General features: G+C 44.0%; 2 protein-coding genes and 1 long non-coding RNA gene across 7 annotated transcripts in view; all 3 read left to right on the top strand.

Moving 5' to 3' along the window:
- The first annotated feature begins 131 nt into the window (after positions 1-131).
- On the top strand, positions 132-8,084 carry LOC126984459 (uncharacterized). Its single transcript, XM_050838159.1, has 5 exons — positions 132-318; positions 2,001-2,224; positions 5,293-5,435; positions 6,885-7,031; positions 7,461-8,084. The coding sequence occupies exons 1-5, from the start codon at positions 261-263 to the stop codon at positions 7,543-7,545; spliced, it is 657 nt and encodes a 218-aa protein (XP_050694116.1). The 5' UTR covers positions 132-260; the 3' UTR covers positions 7,546-8,084.
- Positions 2,409-5,283, top strand: LOC126984465 (uncharacterized). 5 transcript variants are annotated; one of them, XR_007736766.1, is made up of 5 exons: positions 2,409-3,500; positions 3,604-3,706; positions 3,810-4,106; positions 4,307-4,501; positions 5,046-5,283. It is a non-coding gene; the product is annotated as an uncharacterized LOC126984465 (long non-coding RNA). The 5 variants fall into 5 exon arrangements; XR_007736762.1 differs by having other exon boundaries at positions 3,810-3,911; positions 4,107-4,501; XR_007736765.1 differs by lacking the exon at positions 3,604-3,706.
- Positions 8,085-8,970: 886 nt separating the features above from the next.
- LOC126984456 (mitochondrial DNA helicase-like) overlaps positions 8,971-17,500 on the top strand; it is an 11,405-nt gene continuing 2,875 nt past the window's right edge. Inside the window, exons 1-10 of the mRNA XM_050838157.1 lie at positions 8,971-9,623; positions 11,421-11,594; positions 12,009-12,057; positions 12,866-13,065; positions 13,441-13,578; positions 14,738-14,894; positions 15,008-15,143; positions 15,246-15,396; positions 15,760-15,909; positions 16,261-16,448. Coding sequence (XP_050694114.1) covers positions 9,255-9,623; positions 11,421-11,594; positions 12,009-12,057; positions 12,866-13,065; positions 13,441-13,578; positions 14,738-14,894; positions 15,008-15,143; positions 15,246-15,396; positions 15,760-15,909; positions 16,261-16,448 — 1,712 coding nt within the window. The 5' untranslated portion in view covers positions 8,971-9,254. The remainder of the gene's footprint in view (positions 9,624-11,420; positions 11,595-12,008; positions 12,058-12,865; positions 13,066-13,440; positions 13,579-14,737; positions 14,895-15,007; positions 15,144-15,245; positions 15,397-15,759; positions 15,910-16,260; positions 16,449-17,500) is intronic.

Below are 17,500 nucleotides of genomic sequence, written 5' to 3' on the forward strand. Positions count from 1 at the left end.
CACACACACACACACACTTAACATGCTAACATAACATTAATAACTACGAGACTTGCCAACCAATCAGCTGTCGCCATACCGGGGTGGGGCGATGACGTCACGACCTCGAGGGTATATAAAGAGGGCTGCGTCCGAGTTTGGTTTCAGAGGAGGTTGAGACGAGGTACTGGAAGGAGGGATTTTACGGTACTTTTGGCTTTCGGTGGCGTTAAGTGAGAGAGTGTACGTGTGTTTGTGTGTGTGTATGTGTCTACTTCAAGATGCTTCGTGGACCCAGACCCAACACTTACAAGGCGCATATGTCACCTGTGGACTCCGGTAAGTGTGATAATTAGCGATATTATTATTATTATTATTATTATTATTGATTTTATAACTACATCTATTTTTACTATTACTACTACTATTTCTACTATTATATTCTTCCTATGAGAGTAATAATGATGATAATAATAATAGTAATAATAATAATAATAATAATAATAATAATAATAATAATAGCTAAACAAGTTATTTTTTTACGTCTTTCATGTAATTTATTTTTTCTTCTTTTTCTTTTTCTTCTTCTTCTTCTTCTTCTTCTTCTTCTTCTCTTTCTTTCTCTTCTTCTTCTTCTACTACTACTACTACTACTACTACTACTACTACTACTACTACTACTACTACTACTACTACTATTTTCCCGTAACAATGAAAGGACTTAATAGTGAAAAGAATAACAATTTAAATACAACAACAACAACATCAACAACAATACAGAAGGACACAATACTAAATGCTCTTCTTCCTCTTTGCTATAAAACGATTCCACTTCATAAATATCACACACACATACACACGTACATACATACACACATACATATATACATACATACATATATCTAAGATGGCGCCACTATAAACACTTGCCTGCGCCATGACGGGCTGGTTCTATAGGCTGGCACGCAAAAAAAAAAAAAAAAAAAAAAAAAATACATACTTATATACATACATACATACATACACACATACATTACGTTCATTGGTTCTTTGTGTACGTAAAATTCCATGCATAGTTTCCTTCATCACATTCTTTCTTCATTAACTTTTTCCTCCTTCCTTCCTTCATCAAATTCTTCCTTCCTTCCTTCCTTCCTTCCTTCCTTCCTTCCTTCCTTCATCAAATTCTTCCTTCCTTCCTTCCATCCTTCCTTCCTTCCTTCCTTCCTTCATCAAATTCTTCTTCCTTCCTTCCTTCCTTCCTTCCTTCCTTCCTCAAATTCTTCCTTCCTTCCTTCCCTCCTTCCTTCCTTCCTTCCTTCATCAAATTCTTCTTCCTTCCTTCCTTCCTTCCTTAAATCAAATTCTTCCTTCCTTCCTTCCTTCCTTCCTTCATCAAGTTCTTCCTTCCTTTCTTCCTTCATCAAGTTCTTCCTTCCTTCCTTCCTTATATCAAATTCTTCCTTCCTTCCTTCCTTCCTTCCTTTTATCAAATTCTTCCTTCCTTCCTTCCTTCCTTATATCAAATTCTTCCTTCCTTCCTTCCTTCCTTCCTTCATCAAACTCTTCCTTCCTTCCTTCCTTCCTTCCTTATATCAAATTCTTCCTCCCTTCCTTCATCAAACTCTTCCTTCCTTCCTTCCTTCCTTCATCAAACTCTTCCTTCCTTCCTTCCTTATATCAAATTCTTCCTTCCTTCCTTCCTTCCTTCCTTCCTTCATCAACTTCTGTCCTTTCTATTCTCCTTCCCTCCTATCTTTCTCTTCTTCCTCCATCAATTCTTTCCAACATTTCTCTCCGTCCTTCATCAATTTCCTCCTCCTTCATAAATTTCTCTCCGTGCTTCAAAAACTCCTTCTTTCTCTCCATAATGATGATGATAAGAAAAACAGCAAGTAGAAATAACAACAACAACAACAACAGCAGGGAACAGTAGTAACAATAACAATAACAAAACAAATAACAACAAAAAACTCGCTTCTAAACTCCCCTTCCCTCTCTCTCTCTCTCCTCCGAAACAGAATTCTTCGACTTTCCCGGTGAAGCAGACGAGGCCGCCGCTGCCCTGCTTGCCCGACACCTGCTTAACCTGCTGGAGAGGGCGCGCAGGACCAAGCTGAGGGTTCTGGCTAACAATAACAAGAACAGCGATGATGATAACAGCAATAACAACAAGAACAATAACAATAACAGGTCGGCGCGGAGGAATTCACTCGCGCCGTGCAAGATTAAAATACAGGAGAAGGTGAGAGTTGTGGTTGTGCTGGTAGAAGTAGTAGTAGTAGTAGTGGTAGTTATAGTAGTAGTAGTAGTAGTAGTAGTAGTAGTAGTAGTGCTGACCCTTCCTTTCATTTCTTTGTTCTTCACACACACACACACACACGCATACAAAACAAGCGCAAGACGAAACACAAATATACAATGAGAGAGAGAGAGAGAGAGAGAGAGAGAGAGAGAGAGAGAGATCTTGACTATGCGGTTCAGTTCTGGTCACCTGACTATAGAATGGATATCAGAATGTTAGAATCGGTGCAGAGAGAGAGAGAGAGAGAGAGAGAATCTTGACTATGCGGTTCAGTTCTGGTCACCCTACTATAGAATGGATATCAAAATGTAAGAATCGGTGCAGAGGAGGAAGACTAAGATGATTCAGGGGTTGAGAAACTTGCCATACGAGGAAAGACTCAAACAGTTAAACTTACATTCTCTAGAAAGGTGAAGGGTGCGTGGAGACATGATCGAGGTTTATAAATGGATGAAGGGCTTTAATAAGGGAGACATTCATAAGGTTTTGTTGGTAAGAGAACCGGGTAGGACACGAAGTAATGGGTTTAAACTGGATACATTCAGATTCAACAGGGTCATAGGAAAGAATTGGTTTAGGCCTACTAACAGAGTGGTGGATGAGTGAAATAGGCTTAGCAGTCATGTGGTGAGTGCCAATACAATTATCACAATCAAAAATAGATTAGATAACTTCATGGACAGCGATATTAGGTGGGGCAGATACACGGGAGCTTAGGTTCAAAGGAGCTGCCTTGTACAGACCTACCGACCTCTTTAATTAAGGGATTGAATGACCATATTCTCAAACGCTTCGCCGCTCACACACTCACATTCGTCAGGGTTTTGGAAGGGGTATTGGGCATTTCCAGAGCTACATTCATGACCCTGGTGGTAGTTTGACCCCTCTGCTGTACCTTGGGGCCAGTTTCACAGTTCAACACATGCAGTTATTGTGAGCGCCCTAAACAAACTATATATTCACCACAAAGATTCGCTATTTCTACTCAATCCCAGATACTAAAGAGATTTCTAGTGTGGTTTTCTAAAGTTTCCCTCTTTTTATATCAACACCAAACACTATACAAGGCGTTTTCTAAAGGTTAAAGATGGGGTCAGTCGAGTTCCAATGAGTGTTTCTTCAGGTTCACGGTACAGAAGAAGGGTCAAACTACCACCAGGGTCATAAAACTACTCCTGGAAATGCCTACAACTCCTACGAAAGCCTTGTCAAATAGGTGTTCTTAGCTTTACGGTACAGAGGAAGGGTCACACTACCATCAGGGTCATAAAACTACCCCTGGAAATGCATACAACTCCTACGAAAGCCTTGTCAAATAGGTGTTCTTAGCTTCACGGTACAGAGGAAGGGTCACACTACCATCAGGGTCATAAAACTACTCCTGGAAATGCCCACAACTCCTACGAAAGCCTTGTCAAATATGTGTTCTTAACTTCACGGTACAGAGGAAGGGTCACACTACCACCAGGGTCATAAAACTACTCCTGGAAATGCCCACAACTCCTACGAAAGCCTTGTCAAATAGGTGTTCTTGGGCGGCGAAATGTCTTATACTATCGTTTCTCACATTAACAATTTCTAAAGGTCAAAGATGGGGTCAGTCGAGTTCCAATGAGTGTTTCCTTAGGTTCACGGTACAGAGGAAGGGTCACACTACCACCAGGGTCATAAAACTGCACCTGGAAATGCCCACAACTCCTACGAAAGCCTTGTCAAATAGGTGTTCTTGGGCGGCGAAATGTCTTATACTATCGTTTCTCACGTTAACAATTTCTAAAGGTCAAAGATGGGGTCAGTCGGGTTCTAATGAGTGTTTCTTCAGGTTCACGGTACAGAGGAAGGGTCAAACTAACACCAGGGTCATAAAACTGCACCTGGAAATGCCCACAACTCCTACGAAAGCCTTGTCAAATAGGTGTTCTTGGGCGGCGAAATGTCTTATAATATACTATCGTTTCTCACATTAACAATTTCTAAAGGTCAAAGATGGGGTCAGTCGGGTTCCAATGAGTGCTTCCTTAGGTTCACGGTACAGAGGAAGGGTCAAACTAACACCAGGGTCATAAAACTGCACCTGGAAATGCCCACAACTCCTACGAAAGCCTTGTCAAATAGGTGTTCTTGGGCTGCGAAATGTCTTGTACTATCGTTTCTCACGTTAACAATTTCTAAAGGTCAAAGATGGGGTCAGTCGAGTTCCATTGAGTGCTTCCTTAGGTTCACGGTACAGAGCAAGGGTCACACTACCACCAGGGTCATAAAACTGCACCTGGAAATGCCCACAACTCCTACGAAAGCCTTGTCAAATAGGTGTTCTTGGGCTGCGAAATGTCTTATACTATCGTTTCTCACATTAACAATTTATAAAGGTCAATGATGGGGTCAGTCGAGTTCCTATGAGTGTTTTCTTAGGTTCACGGTACAGAAGAAGGGTCAAACTAACACCAGGGTCATAAAACTGCCCCTGGAAATGCCCACAACTCCTACGAAAGCCTTGTCAAATATGTGTTCTCGGGCGGCGAAATGTCTTATAATATACTATCGCTTCTCACATTAACAATTTCTAAAGGTCAAAGATGGGGTCAGTCGGGTTCTAATGAGTGTTTCTTCAGGTTCACGGTACAGAGGAAGGGTCAAACTAACACCAGGGTCATAAAACTGCCCCTGGAAATGCCTACAACTCCTAAGAAAGCCTTCTCATATGAGCTGTTTCTAAAGGTTAAAGATGGGGTCAGTCGGGTTCCAATGAGTGCTTCCTTAGGTTCACGGTACAGAGGAAGGGTCAAACTAACACCAGGGTCATAAAACTACTCCTGGAAATGCCCCAAACTCCTTCAAAAGCCTTGTCGTGTTGGATCGGACTGTGAAATCGGCTTTTAAACGTGAAAAACAACCATGGAAACCCGATTTTAAACTGTTCTCAAGGGGGGCACCTGTATCTCCGCCCCCTCCCCCCCCCCTCACCTGGCGGCCACGACCTCTCACCTACCCCCCTTCCTCCCCCCCAGGCCCGCACCGGCACCCCATCCCAGTGGCTCCACAAGCTGCTGCCCGGCTCAGACACCGTGCACGTCCTGCTGCCCGAGGACTTCATCACCAGGGTGGTTCGCGACGCTCTCAGGATGACGGAGGGGGAGGAAAAGGGCATCAGGTAAGGAAGGAGAAGGAATACATAGAAATACATAGGAGTAGAAGAAGAAGGAATACATAGGAATACATAGGAGTAGAAGAAGAAGGAACACATAGGAATACATAGGAGTAGAAGAAGAAGGAATACATAGGAGTAGAAGAAGAAGGAATACATAGGAATACATAGGAGTAGAAGAAGAAGGAATACATAGGAGTAGAAGAAGAAGGAACACATAGGAATACATAGGAGTAGAAGAAGAAGGAATACATAGGAATACATAGGAGTAGAAGAAGAAGGAATACATAGGAGTAGAAGAAGAAGGAATACATAGGAATACATAGGAGTAGAAGAAGAAGGAATACATAGGAATACATAGGAGTAGAAGAAGAAGGAATACATAGGAATACATAGGAGTAGAAGAAGAAGGAATACATAGGAATACATAGGAGTAGAAGAAGAAGGAATACATAGGAATACATAGGAGTAGAAGAAGAAGGAATACATAGAAATACATAGGAGTAGAAGAAGGAATACATAGGAATACATCGGAGTAGAAGAAGAAGGAATACATAGGAATACATAGGAGTAGAAGAAGAAGGAATACATAGGAATACATAGGAGTAGAAGAAGAAGGAATACATAGAAATACATAGGAATACATAGGAGTAGAAGAAGAAGGAATACATAGGAATACATAGGACTTGAAGAAGAAGGAATACATAGGAATACATATAAAAAAAAACAATACAAAAGAAGGAATAGAAGGAGAAGAAGAGGAAGAGGAGGAGGAGGAAGAGGAAGAAGAGGAGGAGGAAGACAAGTTTCAAATACAAGTAATCCTCTTCCTCCTCCTCCTCCTCCTCCTCCTCCTCCTTCTTCCCAAAATATATAAAAAAAAACAATACAAAAGAAGGAATAGAAGGAGAAGAAGAGGAAGAGGAAGAGGAAGAGGAAGAAGAGGAGGAGGAAGACAAGTTACAAATACAAATAACTCTTCCTCCTCCTCCTCCTCCTCCTCCTCCTCCTCCTCCTCCTTCTTCCCAAAATATTAAAAAAAAAACAATACAAAAGAAGGAATAGAAGGAGAAGAAGAGGAAGAGGAAGAAGAGGAGGAGGAAGACAAGTTACAAGTACAAATAACTCTTCCTCCTCCTCCTCCTCCTCCTCCTCCTCCTCCTCTATCTTCCCAAAATATAAAAAGCAAAAAAAAAATAATACAAAATCAACGTTGTCCCACATTCTAACGCAAGCATATCGATCATCATCTCTTTAAGCTACTCTTTACTTTTGTCTTTTAGGGGAGCGGCGAGTAGCGAGCTTTTCTTTTTTTTTCTCTCTTTTTGTTGCCCATGAACCGTTCTCTTTGATGTAAAAAAAAAAAAAAATTGGGGGGCCAGTGGGGGTGGGTGTATACATTTCTACCCCTGCGTCTTTCTCCTCGCCTAACGCCTCCTCTCTCTCTTTCTCCAGGGCCTGCACTCTCTGCCTGGAGCTCTGGGATGGAGATAAGCGTTTGGTGCTGGGCCGTATTGTGTGTGACCCAAGAGTGGAGACATCTTATACCTTGTACGTGAGGCTGGTCAAGGCAACCCCCCCCCTGGAGGCTACGACGTTCAGGTGTGTAAGAGAGAGAGAGAGAGAGAGAGAGACAGACAGACAGAGAGAGAGAGAGAGAGAGAGAGAGAGAGAGAGAGAGAGAGAGAGAGAGAGAGAGAGGACAGGACAGACACATATAGAGAGAGAGAGAGAGAGAGAGAGAGAGAGAGAGAGAGAGAGAGAGAGAGAGAGAGAGAGAGAGAGAGAGAGAGAGAGAGAGAGGTGAGGAAGGTTACCGAGGGAAGTTGAATGAATTATGGAAAGGAGAAGAAGAAGAAGGAGAAGAAGAAGAAGAAGAGGAGGAGGAGGAAGACAAGTTACAAATACAAATACCACTCCTCCTCCTCCTCCTCCTCCTCCTCCTCCTCCTCCCAAACCCAAAAAACAAAACAAAAAAACAAAAATCCTTGTTATCCCACATTCTAACGCAAGCATCTCCTTTCTTTACAGGTTTTTCAACACGAGTATCTATGACCCCATCTACATCAGCCCGGGCTACCAGCTGGAGAAGAAGAAGAAGAAGATGATGGCGTAGAGAGAGAGAGAGAGAGAGAGAGAGAGAGAGAGAGGAGGGGGTAGCGAAGTTGGAGTCTCTCGTCATGTTATAAGATTTGAGAAGGAGAAGAAGGAGAAGGAGGAGGAGGAGAAGGAGGAGGAGGAGAAGAAGAAGAAGGAGAAGAACAAGAACAAGAAGAACAAGAACAAGAAGAACAAGAAGAACAAGAAGTAGAAGGAGGAGAAGAAGAAGAAGAAGAAGAAGAAGAAGAAGAAGAAGAAGAAGAAGAAGAAGAGAATTAAAATATATATTCTATCCATACCTAATCTATACATATATATATCTATGTATGTGTGTATGTAACAGTAGCAGTAATAGTAGTAGTAGTAGTAGTAGTAGTAGTAGTAGTATTCAATTATCGCATTTATTCATTCATTCATCTGAAATCATCATCATCATCATCATTATCATTATTGTTATTATCATTGTCATTATTACTATTATCATTATTATTATCATTATTATTAAGATTATTATATTTTTTGCCACTATTTTCGTATATAAAAGAAAGAATATTATGGGCGTTGTTTTAATGGGTCGATCCTTCCTATGAGAGAGAGAGAGAGAGAGAGAGAGAGAGAGAGAGAGAGAGAGAGAGCATCTTAGCAAAACAGATCAAGGCTTTTCCCAGCATCCTCTCTCTCTCTCTGATATTTGTAGCCCCGTTGGAGAGACAAAACATAAACAAAGCACCCGAGACCCAGAATAGGACCAAGCGACCACAACAAACCCTCATGGTGGCTGAAACGGTTATTTCGGAGGCCCAAAAAAAGTAAAAGTTCGACCACTTAGAAACCAGAAAACGCAAAAACTCCCCCGGAATCGGAAAGAGCACATCAGAAACCCCTTATAACACCCAACAGCACCTTTGTAACAGCAGTGACAGCCTTGGAATCAGTGAAATAGGGGATGGAGGTGCTAGCCGTGAAGTGACCGTGGATACAAAGTTATTTATAAAGTGAATATTCGACCACTTAGAAACCAGAAAACGCGAAAACTCCCCCAGAATCGGAAAGAGCACATCAGAAACCCCTTATAACACCCAACGTCACCTTTGGAAACAGAAGTGACAGCCTTCAAATCAGTGAAATAAGAGAGAGGAAGAACTACCCCCATATATAACCTGAAAAAAAAGTGGAAATTCGGCCACTTGGAAACCAGAAAACGCAAAAACTCCCCCGGAATCGAAAAGAGCACATCAGAAACCCCTTATAACACCCAACAACACCTTGGAAACAGCCGTGACAGCCTTGAAATCACTGAAATAAGAGAAAGAGAGGAACTACCCCCATATATAACCTGACAAAAAAATAAAAATTCGGCCACTTAGAAACCAGAAAACGCAAAAACTCCCCCGGAATCGAAAAGAGCACATCAGAAACCCCTTAAAACACCCAACAACACCTTGGAAACAGCCGTGACAGCCTTGAAATCACTGAAATAAGAGAAAGAGAGGAACTACCCCCATATATAACCTGACAAAAAAATAAAAATTCGGCCACTTGGAAACCAGAAAACGCAAAAACTCCCACGGAATCGAAAAGAGCACATCAGAAACCCCTTAAAACACACAACAGCACCTTTGGAACAGCAGCGACAGCCTTATAAACAGCAAAAATAAGGAGGGACGGGAGACTTAACAAATGGCGTAGATTCCTGACCCCATATTTAAACCCCATTTGCAGACCATGGCGCCATTTCCAGGGGTCGCGGGGGCCATGGCGACCTACCAGCGACTCAGCACTTTACTCCGAACCCTCCGGCAACCATCCATGACCTGCGGATTACGAGAAAAACGGAAAAATATGACAACTTTTTCATCCCATAACCCCAGCATGTTCTCGACCCTCAGGCGTTCCTATGGCCTTCCTGTGCCTCTGTGGCCCTATGGAATGGTGCCAAGGGTCCAGTGGGGGTGTAGAGAGGTCCTGGCACCATTACGAGGCACCTGGCACCCTTGTAACAGCCTGTACCAGATGAAATATAGGCTGTTACACTCCTCTTCAAGTTCACGCCAGAAGGATATTCCCGAGTACCTCCTTGGCAGCATCAGTGAGGTGACTGTGGTGGTGTTTGTGTTGCCTTGCACTCTTGTTCCTCTTTGTGATCTTGTTGCCCTTCCTCAGGCTCTGTTTCTTCTCTCTCTTCTCTTACTACACACGCACACACACACACGCACACACATCCTTGACTCACATTCACCAAGCAAACAAGAGAGAGAGAGAGAGAGAGACACATTCCTCACTCACATTCTATGCATAACAAACATGATCACCTCTGACCTCCTCCTCCTCCTCCTCCTCCTCCAGGGGTGCTGTGGGTCTGGCCAGGGGCAGGATAATACCATTGGTGACCCTGGTGCCATGGGTGTGGTGTGAGGTCAGAGTGTGCTGGGCCAGGTGGTGGGTCAGGTCACCCCGTGGTGTGCCCCAGAAGGTGTGCCTGGTACTGGTTACAGCCAGTTGTCACCACTGCCACACCCGGCCCCTGCCCAAGCCAAGCCAAGCCTCCTCCTCCTCCTCCTCCTCCTCCTCCTTCTCTGTGGAAGATTACTTTACAATTTATCGATCAAATAGAACAAGAAGAAATCACAGTTTGAAGATAAGTGGTAAAAGATTCTCGTCGCACGAAGCTAAGCACTTCATCTTCAATCGAGTTGTTAATGTTTGGAACTCTCTACCCTGTGATGTCGTTGATAGTACAACAGCTACGGCCTTCAAGAATAGATTAGACAAGTGTTTTGAATCCAACCAGCAACTAAGATATTACTCATTGTCGTAATAACGTTAAGTTCTTTCGAATACTGGTGTCCTTGTCCGCTTTTATCGCCCGGTTAGTGGTAGCAGTAATGGTAGTTCTTTCCTCTTTGGGGTGGGGAGGAGCCTTTGCCTTTGCTGTCCTTCATCTTCCACCTTTGATTAGATAGTTAGTGTAGCTTGTCACAAACAGCCTCGTAAGGACCAGCAGGTCTGCTGTTGTTTGTTCTTCCTTTGTGTTCCTCCTCCTCCTCCTCCACAATGAAAGTAATATGATATAAAAAGGAAAAGGAATAAAGAGAAAGAGAAGGGAAAGAAGAGGAGGAGGAGGAGGAGGAGGAGGAGGAGGAGGAGCACCACGTAGTGACAGAATCAGGTTGAATCTGGAGTTTGTTTGTCTGTTTTAAGTATTCCAGACACACAGGGAGAGAGAGAGAGAGAGAGAGAGAGAGAGAGAGAGAGAGAGAGCATTGTCATTTTTTATGGAAAGGAGGAGTGGAAGGGATGGTGATGAATATATAATGGAGGAACAGGAGGAGGAGGAGGAGGAGGAGGAGGAAGATACAGATAAAGAGAGAGAGGAAGAGAAGGAAGGAAGAGAGGGAGGAAAAGAAGGAAGGAAGAGAGGAAGAAAAAGAAGGAAGGAAGGAAGAGGATGAAGGTCACAGGTCAAAAAGGGAAGGAGGAAGGAAGGAAGGAGGAGGAGGAGGGGGAGGTAAAGTAGAGCAGGTGTGAGAGAAATAAGGAATGAAGAGGAAGAGGAGGAGGAGGAAGGGACAACCTATAACATAACATACCTCCTCCTCTTCCTCCTCCTTCTCCTTCTCCTCCTTCTCCTCCTCCTCCTCCTTCTCCATCTCCTCCTCCATCTCCTCCTCCACTTTCTCAGTTATCCATCACTGCAACAAGCTTCAAATAAGATTAAGTCATCTCCACTCATCTCCACTTCATCTCCACTCACCTCCAGTCATCTCCACCTCATCTCCACTTCACCTCCACTCATCTCCATCTTCAGCTCATCTCCACTTCATCTCCACTTCACCTCCAGTCATCTCCATCTTCAGCTCATCTCCACTCACCTCCAGCTCATCTCCACAGGTCGACACAGCAGAGGACGACCTTCTGGGAGATGAATTCGAAGAGGAGGAGGAGGAGGAGGAGGAAGAGAAGATGGAGGATGAGATATTAGACTTCCTAACACCACGGCTGATCCCATTCGAGGAGACAGATAGTAGCTTTGTGATCCCCTGCCCTGGATGTACTAACGGGAGGGTAAGTAGTAGTAGTAGTAGTAGTAGTAGTAGTAGTAGTAGTAGTAGTAGTAGTAGTGGTAGTAGTGGTAGTAGTAGTGGTAAGTGTGTGTGTGTGTGTGTGTGTGTGTACATAAAAAGATATCGAAGTCTACATGTGTAAATATATATATATAAAAAAATTGTGTACGTATTTAAACTTGTGTGTGTGTGTGTGTGTGTGTTTTGTAGTAGTAGTAGTAGTAGTAGTAGTAGTAGTATACCTATGAATAAAACTAGCCTTGAAACTTTAAATATATTGAAGAAATAAACTTAATAAATACATGAATTAATGAAGATTGCAAGATAATAAAGGAAAGTGTAACAATATATAACTATCTACATTTATTTATTATTTATTTATTTTATTTTATTTTATTTATTTATTATTTTCAAGGACGAGGAGGACGACAAAATGAAGGAGATTTTCGTGGACAAAAACTCAGGTAAGAACGGACCTATTTTTCTCTTTCCTTTTCTCTCCCTTTCTTTATCTCCCTCTACTTATCTCCCTTTCTTTACCTCCCTTTCTCTCCCTTTCCTTATCTCCCATTCTCTCCCTTTCCTTATCTCCCTTTCTTTACATTCCTTTCTCTCCCTCTACTTATCTCCCTTTCTTTACCTCCCTTTCTCTCCCTTTCCTTATCTCCCTTTCTCTCCCTTTCCTTATCTCCCTTTCTTTACATTCCTTTCTCTCCCTCTACTTATCTCCCTTTCTTTACATTCCTTTCTCTCCTTTTCCTTATCTCCCTTTCTTTACATTCCTTTCTCTCCCTCTACTTATCTCCCTTTCTTCACCTCCCTTTCTCTCCCTTTCTTTACATTCAGTGACTCCCTTCCTTGACCCTAAAGACCTATCACTCCCTTCATCCCCCTGAACATCTTGGAGTCCCTTAATCTCCCTGAACACCTGCAGTCCCTTAATCTCCCTGAACACCCTGCAGTCCCTTAATCTCCCTGAACACCCTACAGTCCCTTAATCTCCCTGAACACCTGTAGTCCCTTAATCTCCCTGAACACCTGTAGTCCCTTCATCCCCCTGAACATCTTGGAGTCTCTTAATCTCCCTGAACACCTGTAGTCCCTTAATCTCCCTGAACACCTGTAGTCCCTTCATCCCCCTGAACATCTTGGAGTCTCTTAATCTCCCTGAACACCTGTAATCCCTTAATCTCCCTGAACACCCTACAGTCCCTTAATCTCCCTGAACACCCTGCAGCCCCTTAGTCCCCCTGAACACAGTCCCATCCACAGGTTACTTCGTCTGCCCGTGGTGTTGCCGTGACGGGGGGTGGGGGGAGCTGAGGGCCCTCCTGGACTCCCGCGAGGACACCATCACCACCACCACCACCACCGCCGCCCTCACCTCCGTCTTCAACACCACCGCCACCACCACCACCACCACGCCCATCAGCCACCTCCACGATGAGGTGTTGAAGGATTCGCCACTGAGGGTGAGGCTGGTGGTGTTGAGTGGTGCTGGATGAGAGAGAAATTGGTGTTGAGAATGGTGTTGAAAGTCATGATTGGGGATGATATAAGAGAGAGAGAGAGAGAGAGAGAGAGAGAGAGAGAGAGAGAGAGAGAGAGAGAGAGAGAGAGAGTTAGAAATATATTTATATAGAGAGAGAGAGAGAGAGAGAGAGAGAGAGAGAGAGAGAGAGAGAGAGAGAGAGAGTTAAATAAATTATGGGAAGGAGAAGAAGAAGAAGAATAAGAAGAGGAGGAGGAGGAGGGAGACAAGTTACAAATACAACTCCTCCCCCTCTTCCTCCACCTCCTCCTCCTCCTCCTCCTCCTCCTCCTCCACCACAACCACTCCTCCGCAGGGCGTGAGTCGCGTGACCCTGGACAAGTGTGGTGCCGTGGTGACTTCTGACGGCTCTCGGCTCATCCTGCCAGTGAGGGGCGGCGTGGGGCAGCTGGTGGGCCTGGAGAATGTGTCTCTCATGCACCAACACCCACAGGTACGACACTCTTTTTGTTGTTGTTGTTGTTGTTGTTTTATTCCTAATGTTTTTTTTCATGGGTATCAGTTTGGGCACACTTTGTTTTGTTGTTGTTGTTGTTTTATTCCTAATGTTTTTTTTTCATGGGTATCAGTTTTGGCAGTTTTTGTTGTTGTTGTTGTTGTTTTATTCCTAATGTTTTTTTTCATGGGTATCAGTTTTGGCAGTTTTTGTTGTTGTTGTTGTTGTTGTTTTATTCCTAATGTTTTTTTTCATGGGTATCAGTTTTGGCAGTTTTTGTTGTTGTTGTTGTTGTTGTTGTTTTATTCCTAATGTTTTTTTTTCATGGGTATCAGTTTGGGCACACTGTTTTTGTTGTTGTTGTTGTTGTTGTTGTTTTATTCCTAATGTTTTTTTTTCATGGGTATCAGTTTTGGCACACTTTGTTTTGTTGTTGTTGTTGTTGTTGTTTTATTCCTAAGGGTTTGTTTCATGGGTATCAGTTTGGGCACACTTTGTTTTGTTGTTGTTGTTGTTTTATTCCTAATGTTTTTTTTTTCATGGGTATCAGTTTGGGCACACTTTGTTTTGTTGTTGTTGTTGTTGTTGTTTTATTCCTAATGGTTTTTTTTCATGGGTATCAGTTTGGGCACACTTTGTTTTGTTGTTGTTGTTGTTGTTGTTTTATTCCTAATGGTTTTTTTCATGGGTATCAGTTTGGGCACACTTTGTTTTGTTGTTGTTGTTGTTGTTGTTTTATTCCTAATGGTTTTTTTCATGGGTATCAGTTTGGGCACACTTTGTTTTGTTGTTGTTGTTTTATTTAAAGAATTTGCTTCAAGGGTATCAGGTCACGTCTCCTTCTGAAGTTGACCTCTGTTTTGGGGCACTCCTTTAAGCACTTTTTATGGGCATTTTTTGTGATCTCTCCTTCCTAAGTTGACCTCTGTTTTGGGGCACTCCTTTAAGCACTTTTTATGGGCATTTTTTGTGATCTCTCCTTCTGAAGTTGACCTCTGTTTTGGGGCACTCCTTTAAGCACTTTTTATGGGCATTTTTTTCATTATTGTTTCTTTTGTTTGCCTTTGAGCTGTTTCCTCTGCTGTAGAAAAAAAAAAAATAGAAATAAAAAAATAAAAACCTTGAATCATTGTAACCTTCCCCTCGTCACCGGCAGATCATCCGGAGGTACCTCGTAGGCAAGAGCCGGGCCTTCACGCCTCTACCGCTCAGCACCGGCACCAGGAATAACAGGGTGCTGGTGGTGCCAAACTGCTGTGATGTCCTGGCACTCTATGAGCTGAAAATTCCTGCCGTGTCCCTCCCCCTGGACGGTGAGGGAGAGAGATAGCAGTGATGATGATGATGATGATAACAAGATCAATAGAGGTTAGACTTTAGTATATTGACTATATTAACACCACCACCACCACCATCACCACCACAGATGTGTCGGCACTGGAGAGGCACCTGGTGGAGTGTGGCACTGTTGGCGAGGTGGTGTTGTGGTGTCAGGCCCTGCCACCCCCGCGCCCCCTCCTGCTGGCACTCATCAAGGCGGGCGTCTCCTGCTCCATTGTGCAGTAAGTACTAACATCAGTGAGTTGTAAATATGGCACATACATCAGTGGGTGGTCAGTATGAAGCTTACATCAGTAGGTGGTCATCCCTTCCTCTCCCGTCAGGTCGGTGGAGGGTGATCCCCCCATCCACCTGATGACCCCGGCGCAGGTTCGAGTGGCCCTCACCCGCACCCTCGCAGTGCTGTCCCCGGCCACCACCACCTTCACACAGCTGAGGGACAAGGTTTACTACAGGCTGACACACAGGGAGGAGGTGAGGGGCAGGGTAGCCAGTGGGGTGTTCACCAGTAGAGTGTGTGTGTGTGTGTGTGTGTGTGTGTGTGTGTGTGTGTGTGTGTGTTCGAGGCCTGCACACACACACACACTCATGCACACACACTCTCATGGACACACACACTCATGGACACACACACTCATGGACACACACACTCATGCACACACACACTCATGGACACACACACTCATGCACATCACACATACAAACTTTAACTGGTGTGAACATTTTCCCTCGGAATTAAAATCTACTCTCACCGGAAACTAGACTGGACGCAGCATAGAAATAGAAGATGTGTGGTATTATATAATTAGTACTATAAAAACCTGCTTACCCCCCCAGACCAGCGGGGTGCAATGGCAGCGGTACCGGGGCCTGAACGACCTCTTGCTGGGGCACCGTGCGGGGGAGCTGACGGTGCTGACGGGGCCAACCGGGGCGGGGAAGACAACCCTGGTGGCGGAGTACTCGCTTGACCTGTGTATGCAAGGGGTGGGTCCGGGGCGGCTGTTGTTGTTGTTGTTGTTGTAAGGGGTGACTTGTTGTTTTCCATTTTACGGCATTTTTTTTTACATTTTAGTGTGGGATGTGTTGTTATTTTCTGTCCCCTTATTGCTTGTTGTCCCTGTTATGTGTCTTCCTTCTCTCTTTATTTTCCTTTCTCTCTCTCTCTCTCTCTCTCTCTCTCTCTTCATCTCCATCCACTGTTCTCTCTCAACTTTCCTTCAATTTCTCTCATCCTCACAAACTAACCTCTCTCTCTCTTTCCATTCATCCTCCACCCTCTCTCTCTCTCTCTCTCTCGCACCCTAACCAACCAACCCTTCCCCCTCCACCCCATAGGTCCGCACTCTCTGGGGCAGCTTCGAGGTGGGTGTGGTGCGTTTGTGTGAGGTTATGCTACAGCAGTTCAGCGGGGCACCTCTCCCTCAGGACCTACAGCTGTTCAACGCCTTGGCCGGGCAGTTTGCAGCTCTCCCCTTGCACTTCCTGACATACCATGGACAGAGGAGTGTGGGGGATGTGGTCAAGGTGCGTGTGGGGTGTGTGTGTGTGGGGTGAGAAAGCAATGAGGAAAAGTTGAAGTAGAGTTGATAGATTAGAGAAATGAAGTTATGGAATGGGTTTAAAAAGTGTGGGAATTGATGTTGGAATGGGTTTGAGTGTGTTTGGAAATGTAAGTGTGTGTGTGTGTGTGTGTGTGTGTGTGTGTGTGTTTGGAAATGTGGAATTGTGTTTGGAAATGCTGTTTGGAAATGTAAGTGTGTGTGTGTGTGTGTGTGTGTGTGTGTGTGTTTGGAAATGTGGGTGTGTTTGAAATGCTGTTTGGAAATGTAAGTGTGTGTGTGTGTGTGTGTGTGTGTTTGGAAATGTGGAATTGTGTTTGGAAATGCTGTTTGGAAATGTAAGTGTGTGTGTGTGTGTGTGTGTGTGTGTGTGTGTGTTTGGAAATGTGGAATTGTGTTTGGAAATGCTGTTTGGAAATGTAAGTGTGTGTGTGTGTGTGTGTGTGTGTGTGTGTGTGTTTGGAAATGTGGAATTGTGTTTGGAAATGCTGTTTGGAAATGTGGGTGTGTGTGTGTGTGTGTGTGTGTGTGTGTGTGTTTGGAAATGTGGGTGTTGTGTTTGGAAATGCTGTTTGGAAATGTAAGTGTGTGTGTGTGTGTGTGTGTGTGTGTGTGTTTGGAAATGTGGAATTGTGTTTGGAAATGCTGTTTGGAAATGTAAGTGTATGTGTGTGTGTGTGCAGAATTGGGTGTGAAAATATCTCTTCCTTTCCTTTCTCCTCCTTTTCTCTTCCCTTCCTTTCTCCTCCATTCCCTTTCCCCTTCCTTTCTCTTCTCTTCCTTTTTCCTCTCTTCCTTTCTCCTCCCTTCCCTTCCCTTCCTTTCCCGTCCCTTTCTCTTCCCTTCCTTTCTCTCCCCTTTCTTTCCCCTCCCTTTCCCCTTCCTTCCTTTCTAAACCCTTTCCCCTTCCTTCCTTTCTAAACCCTTTCCCCTTCCTTTCCCCTTCCTTTCTCCTCCCTTCCCCTCCTTTTCCCCTCCTTCCCTTCCCTTCCCTTCCTTTCCCCTCCCTTTCCCTT

The sequence above is a fragment of the Eriocheir sinensis genome, chromosome 57 (genome assembly GCF_024679095.1).
Source record: "Eriocheir sinensis breed Jianghai 21 chromosome 57, ASM2467909v1, whole genome shotgun sequence".
In the NCBI taxonomy this organism is placed as follows: Eukaryota; Metazoa; Arthropoda; class Malacostraca; order Decapoda; family Varunidae; genus Eriocheir; species Eriocheir sinensis.

Coding starts and splice junctions, on each gene's coding strand:
- LOC126984459 (XM_050838159.1), top strand. CDS start 261: ATGCTTCGTGGACCCAGACCCAACACTTACAAGGCGCATATGTCACCT. Junction 2,225..5,292: donor AGATTAAAATACAGGAGAAG/GTGAGAGTTGTG, acceptor CCTCCCCCCCAG/GCCCGCACCGGCACCCCATC. Junction 5,436..6,884: donor GGGGAGGAAAAGGGCATCAG/GTAAGGAAGGAG, acceptor CTCTTTCTCCAG/GGCCTGCACTCTCTGCCTGG.